Source organism: Coturnix japonica, chromosome 5 (genome assembly GCF_001577835.2).
Source record: "Coturnix japonica isolate 7356 chromosome 5, Coturnix japonica 2.1, whole genome shotgun sequence".
NCBI lineage: Eukaryota > Metazoa > Chordata > Aves > Galliformes > Phasianidae > Coturnix > Coturnix japonica.
Window position 1 is genome coordinate 52,679,923 of NC_029520.1, and position 20,908 is coordinate 52,700,830.

At 54.0% G+C, this 20,908-nt stretch overlaps 2 protein-coding genes across 3 annotated transcripts in view; both read left to right on the forward strand.

Moving 5' to 3' along the window:
• Window positions 1–3,571, forward strand: part of FRMD6 (FERM domain containing 6) — a 15,274-nt gene extending 11,703 nt beyond the window's left edge. Inside the window, 10 exon segments of the mRNA XM_015865978.2 lie at window positions 180–248; window positions 330–363; window positions 366–506; window positions 1,395–1,450; window positions 1,452–1,699; window positions 1,701–1,720; window positions 1,813–1,944; window positions 2,763–2,832; window positions 2,834–2,852; window positions 2,941–3,571. Coding sequence (XP_015721464.1) covers window positions 180–248; window positions 330–363; window positions 366–506; window positions 1,395–1,450; window positions 1,452–1,699; window positions 1,701–1,720; window positions 1,813–1,944; window positions 2,763–2,832; window positions 2,834–2,852; window positions 2,941–3,225 — 1,074 coding nt within the window. The 3' untranslated portion in view covers window positions 3,226–3,571.
• Window positions 3,572–6,500: 2,929 nt separating this feature from the next.
• On the forward strand, window positions 6,501–20,592 carry GNG2 (G protein subunit gamma 2). 2 transcript variants are annotated; one of them, XM_015865974.2, is made up of 4 exons: window positions 6,501–6,719; window positions 17,281–17,347; window positions 18,012–18,172; window positions 18,692–20,592. In XM_015865974.2, exons 3-4 carry the CDS (start codon window positions 18,086–18,088, stop codon window positions 18,818–18,820), a joined length of 216 nt encoding a protein of 71 aa, XP_015721460.1. In that variant the 5' UTR covers window positions 6,501–6,719; window positions 17,281–17,347; window positions 18,012–18,085; the 3' UTR covers window positions 18,821–20,592. The 2 variants fall into 2 exon arrangements, with proteins under 2 accessions (XP_015721460.1, XP_015721459.1); XM_015865973.2 differs by having other exon boundaries at window positions 17,281–17,342.
• The last annotated feature ends 316 nt before the right edge of the window (window positions 20,593–20,908 follow it).

Consider the following 20,908-nt stretch of genomic DNA (forward strand, 5'->3'; position numbering starts at 1 on the left):
TGCAAAGGCCCACAGTGCTCATCCAGCTCCAACCCCTGCTGTGTGCAGGTCACCAACCAGCAGCCCAGGCTGCCCAGAGCCACATCCAGCTGGCCTTGAATGCCTGCAGGATGGGGCATCCACAAGCCTCCTGGGCAACCTGTTCCAGTGCCGTCACCACCCTCTATATCTGCTTACAGAACCTGGATGAGGAGAAGCAGCTGCTCTATGACTTCCCCTGGACCAACGTGGGCAAACTGGTGTTTGTGGTGAGTGTGGAGCCACACACAGCAGGGCTGGTTTGTGGTGTGCTGCTCTGGAGGGGCTGAGCTTCCCCATCTCCTGCACAGGGCAAGAAGTTTGAGATCCTTCCTGACGGGCTGCCTCAGCCAGGAAGCTCATCTACTACACGGGCTGCCCACTGCGCTCCCGACACCTCCTGCAGCTGCTGAGCAGCAGCCACCGGCTGTACATGAACCTGCAGCCCGTGCTGCGACAGGTCCGCAGGCTGAGAGAATGAGCGGTAAGTGCCCAATGTTCCCAAATCTGCTTGTGTGTGGACATGGAGCTGCCCTGCGGGTTCCCATGGTGGTCTTGTTCTGATTCTGCCCCATCAGAACTGTTCCCCTGGCTGTGGTGGATGCCTGCAAACCCCCAGGAATGGTTACATGCCCTGCTGTGGTCCCTGAGGGTCTCAGTGTGTCAGTGCAATGTTCCCAGTGCCCTCATCCCTTCTCCAGGCTCAGAAAGCCCTTGCACAACCATAAGATCTCCTCCTCCTACTACTTCACTTCCTCTTCTTTCTCTCTTTCTCCTCCTCCTTTTTATCTTTGTCTTTACCTCCTCCTTCTCCTTGTTGTCTTCCTCCTTTTCTTCCAATTCCTCCCCCCTTTCCTTCTTCCTCCTGTTCCTCCTCTTCTTCCTCTTACTCCTCTTTTTCTTTTCTCTTCCTTCTTTTCCTCTTACTTCTCTTCTTCTTTTTCTTTCTCTTAGTCCTTATTCTCTTCCTTGTCTTTCACCCTTTTATATCCAATTCCTCCTCCTCCTCCTCCTCTTCCTCTTCCTCTTCCTCTTCCTCTTCTTTCTCTTTGTCCTCCTCCTTCTCTTCCTCTACCTTGTCTTATTCCTCCTCTTCCTCCAGCTCATCCTTTTTTTCTTCCTCCTTCTCTTCCTCCTCCTCTTCTTCTTTCTCCTCTTCCTCCTCCTGTTCCTTCTTCTCACTTTCCTCCTCCACTGGAGGAAGGACACAGCACAGAGCCCAGCAGGCCCAAAGCTCCTCACCCACCCCCAGCAGCCTCCAAATGCCCATCTAGGCAGGGCCAGCTTCCCAGTGTACCACCAGCTGTGTTTGGATCATTGTCCCTGGGTTCTGGAGCTACCTGGGTGCCATGTATACTATGTGTCCATCCTGACAGAGAAGAAGCAGTACCGTGAGTCGTACATCCAGCGACATCCGCTGGACCTGGACATGGGATCAGCTGGAGAAGCGCTCGCGGGCCAGTGGGAGCCAGGCGCCGGCAGCATCCGGCACAAGCGCCTGTTCCCGGCACTCCAACCACAGCCACAGCAGCTCCCACACCTCGGGCATTGAGGCTGACCCCAAACCCCGGGATATGGGACCTGAGGATGCTGGTGTCCACCGCAAGCTGAAGACCTGCAGCTCCATGACCAGCCACGGCAGCTCCCACACCTCGGCGTGGAGAGTGGGCAAGGACAGGCTGGGAGGATCTGCAGGATGACGGTGAGAGACCCAGGGTGTGTAAGTTGGGTACTGGTGGGCTTGGTGGGAGTGTGGCATGGAGGTGACCGTGCCCATCCCTCCTGCGCTGTTAGAGATTGAGATGCTGGTGGATGACCCTCGGGAGCTGGAGAGAGCGGGCGAGCTGGCACTGGAGGTGAGCCCCGACATGTGTGTGTACATCACCGAGGACATGCTGCTGTCACGCAAGTTCAACGGGCACTCAGGTAATGCCACGCTCCATTAGAATCACAGAATATCCCAAGTCGGAAGGGATCCCTAAGGGTTGTGGGGTCCTGCTCCAAGCTCCACACCTGGAACACCCAAAGATCAGACCTTATGTCTGAGAGCCTGGTCCAAATGGTTCTTGAACTCCGGCAAGCTCAGTGCTTTCGGGAACCTGTTCCATGCCCGCCTCCCCTCTGGTGCAGGGCCTGACATCCATCCTGATCCTCCCCTTCACCTCTGCTCCTGCATTTCCTCCTCCATCCTGTGTGATGCAGTGCTGGGCAGACCAAAATTAGCCTGGGTATTCCTTTGGTGTGCAGGGAAAATCTGTTTGTCCCATGGCTGGGAGTGGAGGTGAGGCGTATTCAACCTGATAGGACTGTAAAGATGTTGGGGAATTTGCAGGTTTTTTCAGGGGAAGAGTCACTTGAACTTTTTTGGGTGATGCTTATGGAAGGGAAGCACAAATCCATGCAGGAAACTCCTGCAAGAAGGCATGGATGACCACAAAAGGTCAACAGGCAGAGAGTGGTGGGAGACATCTGGGGACACATGGGGACAAAGGTACAGATGGAGACGGTGGGAATAATTTGGCTTTGGGTGTCATTTTGGTGTGCCCTCCTCTGCCTCTCTTGGATATCCAACCTGACTGGGCACAGCTGCCCAGCAGTGCTGGGCTCACCATCCCCAGAGGTGCTCCAGAGCGGGGATGTTGGCACTGAGGGACGTGAGCAGTGGGCACAGTGGGATGGGCTGGGGTTGGGCTGGGGGTCTCAGAGCTCTTTTCCAACCTGAATGATTCTGTGATCCCACACAGGGCTGATCGTAAAGGAGCTCAGCTCCTCCACCTCCAGCTCCTCAGAGACGGTGGTGAAGCTCCGTGGGCAGCACCGACTCCTTACCCCAGGTGGGTCCAGTGATGCTCCTCACCCCTCTCCCTGCTCCCAGTGGTGTTTCATGTCCCCCCACACCGCTGACCCCCTTCCCTCACACAGACGGCGTGCAGGAAACCCAAAACGTCGACGGATCGGCACAGCCTGAGCCTGGACGACATCCGGCTCTACCAGAAGGACTTCCTGCAGCTGGCAGACCTGTGCCAGGACACGGCGCAGAGCTTCACCTTCGGCTGCAGCCACGGCCTGGGCGACGACGGCCTCTACTGCAACGGCTGCCTGGCCCGGCAGTGCCTCAACATCCAGGAGGGTTTCCCCGCCAACGGACCAGCCAAATACTTCTCACTGGACCTCACCCACGATGAAGTCCCTGAGTTCGTCGTCTGAAGGCGCTGGGGACAGCACTGGCTGCTGCCCAGGGGGGTCCGGGCCCCACCGAGCCCCAGTGTGTCTACCCAACCCTCCCCACCATGGGGACGGCTGAGCTCAGAGCAGGGCTGGGGGATGGGGATGGGTTCCTCAGCATCCTTCCGCCTCTGGAAGTTGATGTGTGTGCGTGAATCTCATTTCACCTCGGAGAAGCTCAAGGCGCTCATCCAGCCAAAGCCAACCCCTGGTTTCCCAGTGGCAAAATGGGGATTCTCCCCCACCCCGACCCCTGTCCTTGGCATTGCCTGCTGGGAAGGAAAGGCCAGACTGCTGCGTCCAAGTCAAGCCAAAGAGATGTAAATACCCAAAGCCAGTAATGGGAAGTGAGAATTAAGCAATAAGCACCAGGGCTGTCTGTGCATGGGGAGCAGCGCTGGAGCCCGGCTCCTGAGCAGTGCTGCTCGGGGGCTTCGTGGAGCTTTGTTGTACAAAAACACATCCAGAAACCAAAAATAGCACAAAAAGGCAAAGGAGAGCGGAGAACGTCGTCTGTAACAGTGCCACAATAGTGCTTCCCGATACGTAGGAGTCACATATATAAATATATCCAAGTACGTATGTTTATATATGCCTGGATCTTATAGACCCATTTTCATCTATCCCCAACCACCTTTTATGCAAAGGATACGCCTCTCTCCGACGAAGCATACGGACAATCATTTGTATTCCAAAGCACCCAGGGGAGAAAACGGACCTTCCTATTGAGGACAACGTGGTGTGCAGCTGCATTGGGAGCCCTCAGTGCATCCTTCAGCCCTTATGGATCCAAGAGCTCTGCTGGGGTGACGGTGCTGCTGTGTGCCCAGGAGGTGTAAGGCCGCCGGTACCAGGGGTGCAATGTGATGTGCACAGCACAATGCCTTCTTCATTGCTATTTTTAATAAGAGTTTAGCCATCGACAGCCAAAGTTTTACCCTATTTTGATATACCACCTTTTTTTCTTTCTTTTTTTTTTTTTTTTTTAAACTGGAAAGTTTTCTTATATATATATATATATAAAATATATATATTGTTTTATAAATAAGCACAACCTTATTTTCTAAGAAGACGTTGTTGGGGACGGGGGCGATCGGGCCCAATAAAGCAGAGCAGAGCTGCGTTCAGCAGCACGGTGATGCTGTGTGTGATCAGAGGAGGCCCATGGAGGTCCCTTCCGACCCAAAGCCCTTCTGTGGTTCTGTGATCCAAAGGAATCTCCCACTCGGTTTTGGGGCCTTATGGGCAGGGCACGGCTCTGACACGCATCCCAGGGTGGGATGGGGTGGGCAGGAGGATCCTCTGTGCTCATACCCAGCCCTCGCAGGGGCATAAATGTATAACTGATGGCTCAGCACTGCTCAGCGGTGCTGGCAGATCCCCCAGCCCCAAACACAGGCTGCAGGATACAGAGATGCTGTTCATGCTGCACATGCCTGGGATGGGACGGGGGTTGGTGGCCTTTGGTACCGCTGGTCCTTCAGCAATAAGGAGCCTTGTTGTCTGTGCAGACTGAATCGTCCTTTCTGTGAAAGGATCTTCCTATGGGAGGGCGAGTGGCCGTGTTGCAAAATGAAAAAGCCAAAAATTGCAGCTGAATGCATAGGGAATCTTGGAGCGACGTGGTTTTGAAGCAGTGACCTTTGCTGTGTGCCTTGTGGGCCTTTGCAACCCAGGCCATTCTGTGATCCTGTGATTCTATGACATCTGACAGCTTTTCCCTATCGCTCCTTCACAACCCTATGGAGAGGGCTCTTCCCATTTCCGCCCCATGCAGCCTCACACCAGCGCACTCTTTGGGATGCTCTCACGTCCCAGCTGCCAGTTTGACACTTCCACAAGTTCTTGCTGTCACAGAGCAGCTCACATTCCGTCTCCAGTTGCCTCCATTCCAGACTTGGCATCTCCTGTCATCATTCTGGCAGCCCGGCTGGCTGAGGATTTGAGATCAGCAGCTTGACGACGTGCAAATGCCACCTCCCTGGCAGGAGGGATGGCAATAACTGCGTGCATCAAACCCAGCCGAGTGGGTCGGCGTGGAACTGGTTACAACCACAATCAGCCATAGGGAAAAGCTGATTCCAAGTTAAAAAAAAATAATGATTCCCACCCAACATCCAACTTAGAAGCGCTTGGAATGTGAACCATTTGGAAGCCAAGAGAAAAGAAACGCACTTTAAAAAGGCAAAAACGCCGCGGCAGTGCTAGTTTAGCTTTGCTGCTTGGGTGCTTCTCATTGGGGTCTCCTGCTGGGGGGCACCATTGGGTGCTGCTGGGGGCAGCCCCAGCCTTGACCAGTGGTTATTCAACCTCAGCAATCAGCCATGGGGCATCACTGTGGAAATGGAGAAGCCCGTTTTCCCGCAGCTCATTGCCTCTCCTTCCAGGAAATGTGCATGGGGAGACTATGTGAAACCCACTACCCTGTTATGGGTTTGATAAAGAGGGTTATGGATTAATAATGGGGGTTATGGGTTTAATAACAGGGGTTATGGGTTAATAACGGGGGTTGTGGGTTTAACAAGAGAGCTCATCAAGTGCATCCCAAAACTCAGCCCGAGGCACCTGAGGTGAACCCACATCCAGGGTGTTGGAGGTCATTTTGGGGTGTGGATGGAGGGAATGAATGATCTTCTAAAGAAGCCGACCAGCTCCCCAAACCCTAAAACAGATCCTAATCCTAAAATCTGGGAATCAGGGCTTAAATACTAAAAAAAAGTATGTAAAATAAGGAATTGCTGGAGGTACAAGTAGGGGCTGGTGTGGGACTTAAGGGGTTGGAAAGGGCTTGGGGGGGCTGAGGAGCCCTCGGAGGGGGGAAAGAGGGGATCCAGGGAGGTGTGGGGGCAATAGAGGGAAGGGCTGGAGGTTGGTGGGGTGCAGAATGTGGTGTGATGGGGTTTCAAAAGGGGGTGATGGCAGGGAAAGGGATGTGATAAGGTGTGGGTGTGTGATAAGGTGCAGGGGTGTGTCAGGGACGAAGGGGGTGTGAGGGGATGCAGGGAGTGTTATGGGGATGCAGGAAGGTGGGATGGGTTGCAGGGGTGGTTTGGGGGAAGGATGTGGTTGTGTGATGGGGCTGCAGGGAGCGGGGTGGGCGCACAGTGGGGTTGGTGTGGGGCAGGGGGAGGGAGGTGGGGCAGGAGGCTGGAGAAGGGCAGGCCCAGGGCTGCAGAAAACGGGGATCGGGGAGGAGAGGGGGCTCGGGGTGAGGAGAAGGGGAGGGGACAGGAGGGAGAGCAGCAGCAGCGGGAGGAGGAGGAGGAGGAGGAGGAAGTCGGGGCCGAGCCGCTTCCTGTAGGCAGAGGGATGAGCGCAGACAAAGCTGGGTGGGGACTCGCCGCTCCGGGCTGCTGCTGACCGCCCCTCTGCCTCCAGCCCGCATCCCTTCTCCATCCATCCCTCCATCCATCCCTCCGTCCGTCCGTCCGACCGCCGCCGCCCCGCGGGGAGAGCCGGGGCAGCACCGCCCGCAGGTACGGGGAGAGCCGGGGGGGCGATGGGAGCGGGGCTGGGGGGCGCCGGGCGCGCACGAACAGCGCGCATCGGGGCGATCCCATGGCAGCAGCATCCCTCGGGCCCCAAAGCGCTCCCTGCTTATTACCCCTCCAAAGGCGATCCTGTCACCCCAGCCCCCGGCTTGCATCACCCCGTCACTGCCTTTGCTGCTTACCCCATGGGGACCCCGACACCCTGCACCGCCCATAGCCCCAACACCAATGGGTGCTGCAGGGATGGTGCCTGCCCCGGCGCTCAGCCCCCAGCAAAGCTCTACGGGGGCTGATCCTCACTTAATCAACTGATTTGCCATCACATGAACGGCTTTTTCTCGGGATGAATGAGACGTAGTGTTCTCCTTTTTATTTTTTCTCTCCCTCTCCCACCCCCTGCAAAGGGCTTTCCCTGCCCCAAATCTCTCTTGCTGGGATGGATCTGCCCCCACCGTGGCTTAGGGAGGGGGTACTTGGGGCGCCCCATCCCCACCTGCTGCCCCACCCCACCACCCCCGTTCTCTCAATGGCTGGGATTTCAATGGGAGTTCGGATTTTCCCCGTGGTGGCCATGCAGCAGGAAGCAGCACAGCTCTGAGAGGTCTAAGGAAAAGTAACCATGGCAAAGGCACCGTGTGCCCAGGCAGCTCCCTGCTGTGCCCAGGGACTGGGGAATCATAGAATGGAATCATAAAAATGGTCCGAGGTTCCGCGTTCCAGAGGGAGAGGAATCCAGCCCCAAACTTCAGCCTTCGTGCAGGAAAATGGATTTATAATGAAGGAAAAACTTGAATTTTAGCTCCCCACTTATTGCTAATGAGTCCCTGACAAACTCAGGGTGTGCTGCCCCAATGGTAATGGGGTGGGAATGTAGGGCAGCATTATCCCCTGTCATTGTACCCTTGTGTGCAGTGCTTGTGGGTTTGCCCTATTGTTTGTTTCCCACTGGACAGACCCCAGATCCCCATTGCACTGCCCAGGGCCGGGGCATGTCCCCTTGGCACCAGGCTGGGCCCAAGCACGGGGGATTTTTCCTTCTAACTGGATTTCCCTCCATGCAGCTGGAGCCTGCGATGCTAATCCTCTTTTCTGCCATATGGCCTCTGGCTGGATTGAAATATGACTCAATTAATTATTGCCAGGAAAGCCCCGGGGTGAAGTCTTTCTCTGGGAGGATGCTCAGAGGTGCTCTGGGCGTTGTTTTCCCACCCCATACCGTGGCCTATGGGCTCAGGCTGTTCCCTTCACACCCATTTTAGGGCTTTTCTTGCCATTTCTATCCCTTTGCTTGCTTACCAGCAGCATGCTGCCAGCTGCCACCTGTGACACAAGCATGGCAATCTCAGTTCCATCTGGATCCCCAGCCCCAGGGGCTGGCATTGTGCTCTTTGGGGTCAGGGTATGGCATCCCAGAGCAATGCGGGTAGAGATGCTGGAGAAACCCAATTGTTGAGGATTGTTGCCCATCCCCAACCCAGCCAACACCTCCACCACCCAACGCTGGAGCTCAGTGCGTGGCGACGTTGCCAACTTGGCACAGCACGGCGCTGCCTTCCATCCAGCCCCACAGATGCACCCGCCTGGATTTTGCTGCTTTGGCCTCAAAACAGCAGCGGCCGAGGCACCACTTCTCCCTTTGAAAACCCGTGAGTCATGGGAGGAGGGAAGGCAGCGCCGCGCACGCAGTTTCCATAGCAATTGGGACTGGAGAGGCGGCACCCAACCCGCAGCCCTACAAATGCTGCCTGGCCCCATCAGCTCTGCTGGGAGGCTATGGAGCCCAATCCCACAGTGGTTCCCACAAGGGGTCATATCTGGGCCTTCCCATCTCCATTTTGGGGTTAGGAATCAGGGAATGGCCGTGGGAAAAGCATCATTTTTGGCATGAGTTGTGTCGGTGCTCAGCAGGACGTCTCCTTGTGCCTGGAGTGGGATCAGAGCGTGTGCTCAGGGCACGCACAAGTGGGAGAGGAGAGCAAAGGAACCGGGCTGTGGGGGTCATTTTCTTGCTTCTCAGCTTCTTTCCTGACTGTTTCATCCCTCTGGGCGGCAGCGGGTGGGATGGCTGGGGAGGCAGCGGGATGCTGCAGCCTGGGCCATGGGGTGCAATGCAGAGTGTCCCCGTGTGAGCTACATGTGCAAAGGATGAGGTCTGAAATAACGCATCTCCTCCATTTCGTGCAGCCAAAATTGTTTTCTCCACATACTGAGTGGGGAAAAAAAAAATAACAAAAAGAAAATAGCCCTGGAATGGCATCGCACCAAACCTTACACCAGACCTTACACCTCCCCACCTTGCCGCGTGTTGGTTACAGCGCTGACAGCTCTTGGGCAGCAGCAGCTGGGTGAGATGCAGGGAGTGGCAGCCACGCTGGGTTTAAAGGGCACCGTGAGGGGCCCCCTCCACCCCCAGCCGTGTGCGTGGGGGCACTGATGCCGGTCTGGCTGTGCTTCAGCTGGGGAAGGAGCAGCACCGCGGTGCCTGTGCATGGTTTGAGGCAGCACACTGTGCTCAGAGGATCAGCTCCTTGAGCTGAGCTGCTGTCTCGATTTAACAGGCTTAGTGCCCTCCTCGCATGGGAAGGAAAGTTAGCTCTGTGCCTTCTGCAATGCTCCCCGGGAGCTGCTCTTCCTGGGTCTGTACGAGAGGTTATAACCCGGCTCCCTGTGCCTTCAGAGCTCATCAAGCATCCTGAGCAATGAATGCCATGCAACACAAGCAATGGGGAAAAATAACCCATCCCAGCACAGGATATTCCCACTGCAGCTCCTGGCAGACCCTGCTGTGCTGCTGCCTCATCCCCTGCACGCTGCCCTGCACCGCTCCTGCTGCAGCATCCTCCCTCCTGGGGCTGCAAAGCTCCATCACTGCAAAGCTGAGGGCTGGAGCCTTGCAGGGAGATGAGCCATGAGCAGTTCTGCTCAAGGGAGATGTGCCTGGAGTTGAAGAATGGGATCAGCTCCTCGGTGCGGGCGCTTCCCTGGCTGGCACGTTGGGGAACACGCTGACAGCGCCCGGATGGATTCATGGCACTAATTATAGGGCTTGTCAGCGCTGTCGTGTCAGTGCTGCTGTGTTGGGAAAGCTGTGCTTCTTCAGTGGTGGGAATAGGGACAGATTCTGCAGTTGCATCAGTCCTCATGTCCCAAACCATGTCCCGTGTCCCAACCAATATCCCGTGTTCCAACCCACGTCCCATATCCCACGCAATATCCCTTGCCCAATGCCCAACCCATGTCTCAACTCATGTCCCATGCCCCAACCAATGGCCCATGGCTCAACCCATAGACATGGGGCCCCAAGGGCAGGCAGGGTGTCCATGGCAGTGTTGGAGTATTGTGCTTCTTAGGCCATTCTCTATCAGAAGTGAGAGGTTCAGCCACATTTATGGTGGTTTTGTAGGGAATTGGCTGCAGCAAGAAGGAGAGAAGCGAGGTGCAGGATAGGATGCTGGAGGTTGGTACCCAGGCCCCATGGCACTGTAGGGTCTGGGTGCTTTCCCATCCTCTGGGATCATTGCATCACTGTTTCCAAACCTTCCTGGGTCCTCTTGGAGGAACACCAGCACATCTGAGCCCCCCGAGGCACAAAGCAATGGGAGGCATTCTCCGTACCTGGATTTTGAGCTGGGTAGTGGTGTCTGTCCAAGGGGGTTACCTTGGGAATTGCCTTTGAGCAGCTCTGGGGAGTCCTGAAGCATGCCCTGAATGCACCAGGAGCTGCACAGAGTCCATCAGGTGAGCAGGTTCCCTCTGTAGCTGCTTGGCAGTGCAACTCATGACATTTCCTTCTCTTCCTTCTTATCTCATGGAACCTCTCACCACCTCCACGCAGCATCTCTCACACAGCACTATGCCGGGTGCTTCTGTGACTGCAGCCTCTCATGGTCACATTGGCTCCACACACACACACACACACTTTGGGATGTCCGTGCTCCCTCCTGGGGTCCCATTAGCCATGCAAAACCCACCCCACAGTCACACTGTTTAGATGGAGGCTTTGGCTCTGCAGGATGCTCTGCTGACACATCGTGCCTTGTTTTATGGTTAACATTGGCTCTTGGCTTTGATCCGTTTTGACTGGGGCTGGATGGGGAGAGAAAGAGGTGGGGTCACTGTCTGCAAGAAACATGGAGATGTGGCACTGAGATACATGGTCAGTGGGCATGGAGGGGTGGCCTGAGCTTGGGTTTGGAGATCTCAGAGGTCTTTTCCAACATGAATGATTCTGTGGAAGGATTGTGCTGGTTTGTAAATGGATGTCAGGCCAAAGGGTGAATGATGGTGGTGCTGGGATGCTGTGCTGCGGCAAGGAACTCCAACTGAGATTTTGGCTTCTGCCAGGCTGGGATGTGTTGGCCCAAGAGCAGCTGGCTGTGGGAAGAGCTGCCCAAGGATCTGCCCCTTCGTTTTCCTAGAATCATAAAATGGACTGAATTGGAACGGACCTCAAGGGTGTCCCTTCCGGTGCAGAATATTCAGTGTTTCTATGATTCACTGATTCAGGCTGGAGTTTTCTGGTCCACCCACTGTGAGTCCATGAGGTTTCAGGATCATACCAACAGCCGCTTTCCTTTTGTGGCACAGGGAAACCTGTCCAAGTCTTCTCCACACAGCTCTACATGCGTTCTGGGGGCATCTACCCCTTTGTTTGGGTCCTTTGGGGACATCAGCCCTCCACAACATGTAAAAACTACTCAGCTCTAGGACTGCGTCTGCACCTGGAGGAGCTCTTCTGCTGGGAAGGTTTGAGCATCGACAGGGTCTTATGTGAGCCCATGGCCTGGGTAGGACCTATGAAGAGCTGTTGGCCTCAGGACCTGTGCTCCAAGCTGCCCCAAGGACAGCATTTCCAAAGGGCTTTATGTCCAGTTATTCAGTGCTGGCCTGTTTGTGCTCCATCCATTGTATTTTTAATACTGTGATGGTGTTTGTGCGGTGCTCGCAGTGCTGGTACCATCAAAATACGTTGCATTATTTATCAGCTGATTTAATATAATTGCTGCTCAGCCTGGCGTCCTCACCGGGGGTTGGATCCATGTCTGCTGCTTCCTGGCTGATGCCGGAGGGGGAACGCAGCCACCCCCAGGAGGCACAGACAGCAAACAAGGGACAAGCTGATGGGTTTTGAGCCTACATCTGAGCCTTGTGTAAATGCTCCCGTTAATGGCTGCAAAACTTAGTCTGGCTGGGAAGGGATGCTGCTCCTCCATCCTACACATAGATGAAGCCCAGCTTGCAAAAGAGCAGCTGGCTTCAGTGGTTTCTGCAGCTCAGGCTGGCAGCGATACAGGGAGCAGCAGCAAGGCGGGTGATGAGGAGCCAGTGGGAAGGAAAAGCTGAAATGCAGTGGCTGCAGGTTGTTCTGAGTGGTTAAAGAGATGGGAGTGGGCATGGAGTGGAATAACTGATGGATGTGGGGTGTGCAGAAAGGCCAGGGTGAGAGCTGGGGGTCCCATCCTGCTGCGCATTCATCATATGTCTTCATCCCCACTGCAGGGTGGGATGGAGGGATGGAAGTAAGGAAGGAGGGAGGGGGGGAGGGACGGGTAGATGGATTGAGAGATAGGGGATGGATGGATGGATGGATGGATGGATGGATGGATGGATGGATGGATGGATGATGGAGGGATGGATGGAGAGATAGGGGATGGATAGATGGAGGGATGGATGGAGGGATGGAGAGATGGATGGAGGGATGGATGGATGGATGGATGGATGGATGGATGGATGGATGGATGGAGAGATGGAGGGAGGGACGGATGGATGGACGGAGGGAGGGATGGATGATGGACAAATGGAAGGATGGAGGGATGACAGAGAGATGAATGGATGGATGGATGGATGGATGGATGGATGGATGGATGATGGGGGCAAGGATGGAGATGTGGATGGATGATGGAGGGAACGATGGATGACAGATGGAGGAGTGACAGATGAAAGGGTGAGCTGTGTGGGAAATGCCTCCTTGCTCTGCTTTGCTCAGAGTTTCACATATATTCTTTGGCTTTGCATTTTCCCTTTCCTTTTTTTTTTTTTCAATGCTTTGTATTGCAAATGTGAAACCACCGCCCCAGCAAGTAGCTCTTGGGTGGTTTTCTTCTTCTGTCTGCGCAATAACAGTGTTTGCTAAGTATGTGTCACTTCACGACGCAGCAAGAATGATGTTTGGTGTCACATGCAGCGCATTGACTCAGCAGGAAGTGTGGCAGGAACGCGGCGGCGGCGGCTCGGCGTTTCCGGCAGATTATTGTCAATAACACTGTGAGAAAACCTGGGTTTCAACAAAGGAGAAAATGCTTTGTGTGCATTTCAAGGGGAAAATGGGCTGCTGCAGGGACTGGGGGAAAAACTGAGATGCTGCATCTTGGGGCTGATGGATGTGCTGAGACCCAAAACCTTTGCCCCAGCAACCGCTGCCCCAGCTGAGCCCGCTGCTTGCATCAGAAGGGGCCCAGGTGTGCAGGCTGCCCTGCAATCACTTTCTGCTTTTGCTGGAGGCTGCAGCAAGCAGAGCCCAGCAGCAGAAGTGCTGTGGAACGGAGGCAATGTGGGTCAGACAAGGAGCAGCAGCAGCGGCCCACCTACTTCAGGCTCACCAGCCCCGCTGACCCCATTTGCAACACCAGTTGTCCATGGGAAACAGCTCTGTGTACTCCTTGGGTTTCAGTGCCATCGAGCATTTTTCAGCATCACGGATTATAAAAGCACGGGGATTTATTTTTCCTGTTTTCCTTTCTTCCACCCTCAATTGGAAGCCTGCTACAATCACCCGTGTTCCATGGCGATCCTCCTCTTGCTGCTTAGGATCTGCCATCAGCAAACTCTGCAGCAGCTATCTTGCATTTGCAGGTTAGCCAAGGAGAGATTTACCCCACAGCTTATACACAAAATGGAGCAAATCTCAGCTACATCCAAGGGTTGCTTGTGTGGTGGGTCTTAAATGCACCTGCTTGCAGTGCTGGGGATGCTTAAAAAATAAGAGAGAAGAAAGAGAAGGAGCAAGAAAACAAAGGGGAAAGAAGGGAAAACCATCTCCCTGCCTCCTACCTTGATAGTGATGGAGCAGGGATGGGGGGAGGAGCAGGGCTCAGCAGTACTGGGGCTTTGCTCCACCGTAGAGGATAGAGTGTGACCTGTTTGATGTATTTGAAGCTTGAAATAGTTCCTTATGAGTAATGTGGTTCAGGTGCTTATCACTAATTAATTCATTCTTTCGTAGCGTGAATACCTAATTAAAGCAGTCTAAGGTAATTCCGGAGGGGTCTGAAGCTAAAGGGATGGTTAATGGGGTTGTTTCTGTGCTGATGCAACCCTCGGGGCAATTCCCAGCGGCTGGAAGGGTTTATTAGGTTCCGTGTGGCTGTTACTTAAAATAAAACTCCAATAAAGGTTTGATTTGGGTGAAGTCATTGGAGACAGCAGCAAGGCTCCCACAGCACAGCAGGGCTTCTCTGGGCCAAAAGGTGATGTAAAAAGGAACAAGTTTGTGTCGTGGCACCCCAGGTCTGTGCCCTCATTTCAAGCCCTGCTTTGCAGCTCCCATTAATGCCTGTGTCTTGATTCTGGGAAGTACTTGAGAGCTGTGGGACAAGTTGGAAGCTGGGATTTCTGAGCAAGCTGAATGTATTTTAAGGTCAGCTTGAGTTCTTTAGGTGATGGCGTCAAGAAGTGAAAGGACCAAGAACTCACTGATGTGATGTCTACTCTAATGAATGAGTGATATAAGTTTTCTAGTGGTATCCCCATGGTAGAAATGAAGCTTTGAAATGAGGGGTTCTGATGTCTCTTGTTCCCAAAGAAAACCAGATAGGCCAGAAACCCCCAGCTCAGGCAGTGGCCAGGCTGTGGGATGCACTGGATAATGCTGGAGTAAAACAGTGACTCAGGGTCTGCCCCACAGCAGAACTTCTGCCATGGAAAAGAGGCTCATAGTCTGGTCTGGGTTGGAAGGGACTCTTAAAGACCATCTGGCCCCACTCCTCTGCAGTGAGCAGGGCCCCCCCCCAGCCCCATCCAGCCTGACCATCTCTCAGGGCAACCTGTGCCAGTGCCTCACCTCCCTTATTGCAAACACCCTTTCCTCACGTCCAGTTTAAATCTCCCCTAAAATAAGAGGCTGCCCGACTGAGAGGGGTGGGCGATGCAGCTCTCAGCCTCAACCACCACTTCCCCAATGCTGTGAGGGACCCAGGGGGGAGAAATCCAGGAGTGTGACCCATGTGAAGATGTCCCCTGATGGGACACATGTCATGTTGGGGCAGGGCCAGGAGAAGCTGCTGCTTTGCAGCTGGGGCACTGCTGTTTTTTCCGGGCAGCGTCAATGTTTGTAGGAAGTTTCCAAAGCTGCGTGTTCTCTTCCCTGGCCAGCTGCATAACAATAAAACACAAGCATGAAAATAAAACGCCAGCAGCAGAGAGCGTTTGTTATCTCTTTTGGACTGTCTTTACATCCCCTTATAGGATAGAGGCCAACGGCTGCTTGCAGAGGTGGGAACGGGGTGGTCTTTAGGGTTCCTTCCATCCCAAGCCATCCTGCGGTTCCGTGGTTCTATGATTCCATGATTTATGCTTTGCTGTTTTTCCTCCCCCAAACACAGTGTGTTTCCTTTTCCTGGCTGCTGGAAGGGCAGCAGCTCCTGGGGGCTCCCTCCTGCTCTGGGAAATGTCCTTTCACCCTCATCATCTCTTAAGAAAACAATTAAAGAAAGAAAAAAAGAGAATAAAAGGAAGTTGAGGTTGCTTTCAGTTTCCCTTCTCTTTTTGACTTTTAGGGCACGTGTGAGAAAATAACAGCCTGAGATTCTTACTTCCATGTACCACCCATGGGATCCACAAAGGTGAAAGGGAAGGCTCCTGAGCAGGGCTCCCAAAATGCTCGGGGTGGGTCTGCCCCATGCTCTGGTTCATGTCTGCATTCAGCCCTGTGCTCTGCTTCTCCTGAGCTGCCTGGGATGGGATGCACTGCTATCCTGTTCCATCACCTCCATATGTGCCCTATAGAGGAGGTTTTGACTTTGTGGTCACAGATGGGTGGACCAGAGCATTGCTCCCTACGGAGCCACATCCAACAGTGATGCTCTTCATTCCATGCATTGATTTCAGAGGAGAAAACTCACTGGGAACCTCCCTCTATGCTCCAGTTTTGGAGGACAGAACTCACTGGGAAGCTCCCTCTTGTGCCTCAGCCCATGCGATGCACATCATTTGATACCAGTGCTGCTCTTGGGGTGAAATAGGGCCACACAGGGCTCAGGTCATGGAATCATAGGATCATTTGAGTTAGAATGGACATGTAAAGGTCATCTGGTTCAACTCTCCTGCAATGAACAAGGGGCAGTGAGTTCTCTGCCCCCTCCATTCCAGTGATGGGAGCTCAGAACAGGGTTGGCACCAGACCCTGGGTATGGACACACTGATGGCATCAGGGCTGGCCCCCAACTTGTCACACCTTGTGCCTGTCTGCTACTGGCATGATAACAAAACTGTTCCAATGGAAACAGGCTCATTTTCACCCTTTAATTTCTTTCTTACTTTGCTGTTGTGCCTCTGACCTATGAGCTGCCGTTTGGTGATTTCAGTGCCACATTGGGCATTGGGCAATAACAGTGCTCAAAACACAGCACTTTAATGGCGAGTATTGAGTTTGAATACCTTAAATTGGTGACTTTCACTGCAGAATGGGCTGTCTGACAGCACATTTTGCACTGGGTTGCATCTCAAAGGCAGCAGCATCCCTGCTTGGGACACCAGCAGCTTTGCAAAATGCAGAATCATGGAATCATTCAGGTTGGAAAAGACCTCTAAGATCCCCAAGCCCAACCCCAGCCCACCCCACTGTGCCCACTGCCCACGTCCCTCAGTGCCACATCCCCACGGCGCTGGAGCACCTCCAGGCATGGTGAGCCCAGCACTGCTGGGCAGCTGTGCCAACACCTGTCAGCTCCTACAGAGAAGAAATTCTGCAGTGCTGTGCAGTAAATAGCCCACAGCCCCTCTGCACAGTGCCCAGGCATCAAATCAACCCAAGAGCCTGAGCTGTAATCACAGCCCAGAGCCTGAAAGAGACAATATCCAGGTACTGTACAGCATAAACATAATTAGCATGGAAATCGAACACCATCCTTACTCATTAACCTGCAGTCTGTAAGACAGGAATCCTATTATCCAGACGCACTGCGCTGCAGATGCGCGGCAGCATCGCTGTCCCCATGCGGTGCCATTGAGCCCATCGCTCTGTGCCACTGCTGGCACGAGGTACAGAGCCCTTAGGGAAAAGAGAGCTTGGGGAGTTCCTGCTGGTTCTGCTGGGAAGCAGCCAGGGCCCCGCTTGCCAGCAGCCCAGATATTTGCCTGCTGACCTGAAACCTCTTCCTGTGCTGAAAAGTCTCACCACACGCTGAGTGTCACTGTGGTCTGTCCCCAGGAACTGCTGGGAGGCGGAAGGAAGCCCTGCGCCCTCCCTGGGATCAGAATCAAAGGTATCACTGCAGCCATCTGAGCAGCTTGGTTTCTAATTTCTCTCCATTTCCCTCTCTCTGTAAAGGTGTCCAACACCGAAGCGGAGCAGCTGTTGCCCTAAGGACAGCCAGCACCAGTGAGACCCAGGTTTGGTAAAGCAATGCTGCCCACACTGAGCACTGGGTGCTGGGAGGGAGGGTGGTGCTGGGAGCTTGGCTGGGGCTGCCAGAGAGTAGAGCATGTAGGCTGTATGTGGTATATACGTTATATGGCATATAGGTTATATAGGGTATATAGGGTATATAGGGTTATATAGGGTATATGGAAAAACATCCACTGTGGAGCTGGCATGGCCACGCTGATCATCCCTCATTCATCTGGGGTGGAAATCTTGAGCAATAGGAAACTCCTGCATCCTGTTTGGCATCCTGGTAGCAGGGATGGAGCGAAGCAGCTCTGCACAGCCACCCTGCAACACCTACGGCCACCCCAAACACCCCCGGCTATCCCAAAAGCCACTGGTCCAGAGGCATGTGGCTGGGGGAGGCAGGGGCAGACCTTGAGCTCACCTGTTTCCTTCTGCTTTGTTGCACTGCAGCCTTTCTTGTAATGCCCCAGCATCCCCTCAGTGTTGCTAATAGGGAATCTCCATTCCAGCAGTGACATCCACAGAGGATGGTGGCTTTCAGCCCTTGCCCAAATGCAAAGCTAATGCTGGTCTGCATCTCTTCCCCTCACACCCATACTCATATGGCCCAGCTCTAATACCTCCACGCCCCAGATACAGCCCCACCAAACTGCTTTTTGGGATTTCAGGGATTCCAGGCTCTGTGCTGAGCCCCCATCCCCGCTCCTGCCTGCTGCCTGACCGGGGTGTGCCCGGCGTGCCGATGGCCAGCAACAACACCGCAAGCATAGCACAGGCACGCAAGCTGGTGGAGCAGCTGAAGATGGAGGCCAACATCGACAGGATAAAGGTGATGGAGCCGGGGACCCATTGGGCACATAGAGGGATGTTGTGAGGGTAGGTGCTGGTCAGAATTATATTGCAGGAGCCATCAGATGTGGTGGCAGAATATGGTGGGTATGAAGGACAGCTGTCCCAATGGCCCCATGGCCAATCCATGGTCATCTCGTTAGCCGTGGGAGGTGATTTCCTGGAGAAGTTCCCATGAGATGGGATGTTCCATCCCCACAGTGGGGTGTTCTATCACTATGGTGGAATGGCTTAGGGACATGGCTTAATAGGCATGGTGGTGATGGGTCAGTGGTTGGACTAGATGATCTTAGTGGTCTTTTCCAACCTCAGCGATTCTCTGATTCTACAGTTCTGTGATTCAAGGTAGGATATCCCATCCCCAAAGCTGGATGTCCCATCCAGAAGATGAGATGTCCCATCCCCAAGGCAGTGTGTTCCATCCACAGGAAATGTCCCATCCCCAAGGCAGGATGTCCCCCATGCCATCTGTCCCCAACACACGGCTCCTTCTCTGCAGGTGTCCAAGGCAGCGGCAGACCTGATGGCATACTGCGAAGCTCACGCCAAGGAGGATCCCCTATTGACCCCCGTCCCGGCCTCAGAAAACCCCTTTAGAGAGAAGAAGTTCTTCTGCGTGATCCTGTAAAGCCTCAAGGAGCCTGACAGGCACTCAGGCCACCCTGAACACTCATGTAGAGTTTTTAGGAATGGGGACGACCTGCTAGTCCACAGAATTTAAACAAAAAAATAAGTAAAATATACGGCCTGGAAGCTACAGAGATGTGCATGTTTAAAGAATCTGGCTGCCTTTGGGGGATATAAGATGATCCACATTGCGAGGCAAAAGATCTGAAGTCTGTAGAGTTGCCTAGAAAGAAAAAAAAGAAAAAAAAAAAAAAGAAAAAAAAAAAGAATATTCATGTAAAGAATAAATTTGTGTCACTTTTCAGCTCACAAAATCGTTTGATTGTTCCATATTTAAAGCACCAGAGTGGTGCTGAGCAGAAGTAACCGCTAAGGATGTGCGTAACCTTCTTGGAATGATGTTGTTGGTTCCTTTCCAAGTGTAGTTTTTATTTAAGCTGCCGGATCTATAGCTGTAGCTGGCTGTGATGTTACTCAGTGTTGGGTCTCGTGCTTTCCCATTCCCCGCTCCCCGTCTTGTGCCTGGTGGCTTCGCCCCGTGGTGAGTGGTGTTGTGCTCGCTGCTTCGCGCTCTGTGATGGCTTTTGGTTGTAGTGCATGGGGTTTGGTCTCTGCTCGCCCGCTGCAGGTTTTCTGTTCTGTCTGACACCACGGGCCGGCAGGAGATGCTGCGGGAGGTGATGCTGGAGGCGATGCCAATGGCAAAGCCAACCCCTGCAGCACCTCCGGACACGGCCGCAGACTCCAAGAACAGCGCTGGCCTCTTTTTCCTAGGTCCGTCCCTTTGTCCCACACGTCTGTGCCTCTTCCTGCTCCCTGCCCGGCTCTTCCTGCCCATCCTCATGCCCATTCCTCTGGAGCAATGGGAGAGTGCCAGGATGATGATGCCCAGAGCACCCCGCTCCCACAGTGCCTGATGCTGTGTTTACGCACAGCCCTGTGCCAGGGTGAGGGCTCATCCCCAGGTCCAGCATCACCCAGCATTAGAATTTTGGGGGAAAAATGCCTCCTTATGGGGCTGTTGGATGCTTGTGAGGACATGACTTGCCAGGAGCCCCTAGGACACTCCAGTGCTCCACACCCAACAGTAGCACTGGGATCCCATAAGGTACTCTGGGCTCCGCATTAACCCCATAAAATCATAGAATCATTGAGGTTAGAAAAGACCTCTAAGATCATTAAGCCCAACCGCCAACCCGTCACCGCCACACCCACTAAGCCACATCCCCATCAGCCCCAAACCACGTCTACCCAAGAGGGCAATAGTCTTTAGGTACCTTTCTGAGAATCTTTCTAGCCCGTTTCAAGTGTGTTTTGGGTTTTCTACCTTTTCATACTCTTTTTCTAGCTCCGGTTGGCTGTGGGATGGAGCGCCCGGGGCCGGCCCCGCTTGTGGTGTTCCCGGGCCGTGTAAATACCCCCACCCCTTTGTCTTGGTCATTGTGATGCCGAATTTCTGCTGAGCGCTGCCATGGTTTGTAAGAAGTTTTTTAATGACTCATATCTTTTACAACAGGAATTCTTAATACATCAACAAAGAGTAATGCGGCCGCGTTCACATATGGCTCGTTTCCCCATACAAAAGCCCTCAGCTGCCTCCATCCCGGGCATGGAAGGGAAAACCCATGGAACATCGGTGTGGGATTTGCCCTCCGCCCATTGGTGTGGGGTTGGGGGGAAGGCAGCGCGGGGAGGTCGGCGTCGCGGTGTAGCACATCCCCGTCCCGCGTGGTCTGTGTACTCGTTGGAAATAAAGTTGGGATTTGTTTCAAGGCTGCGGTGGTGATGCTGTGTGGGCATGGGGGGCAACGGGAGGCTGCAGGGGGGGTGACCTGGGCTGGGTCCTGCTGGTTGTGGGGGGGATTGGGAGTGAGAGAGAGTGGGGTCTGGGCTCTGGAGAAGGGCAGTGCAAGACGAGGCAAGGCAAAGGAAGGCAAGGCAAGGCAAAGGAAGGCAAGGCAAGGCAAGGCAAGGAAGGCAAGCAAGCAAAGGAAGGCAGCAAAGGAGGCCAGGCAGCAAAGAAGGGCAAGGCAAGGCAAAGGAAGGCAAGGCAAGGCAAAGGAAGGCAAGGCAAGGCAAGGCAAGGCAA

Excerpts from the sequence above, each read along its gene's own strand:
- GNG2 (XM_015865974.2), top strand. The coding sequence starts at position 18,086 with ATGGCCAGCAACAACACCGCAAGCATAGCACAGGCACGCAAGCTGGTG. Across the intron at positions 18,173-18,691 it reads CCAACATCGACAGGATAAAG|GTGTCCAAGGCAGCGGCAGA; the intron begins GTGATGGAGCCG and ends CCTTCTCTGCAG.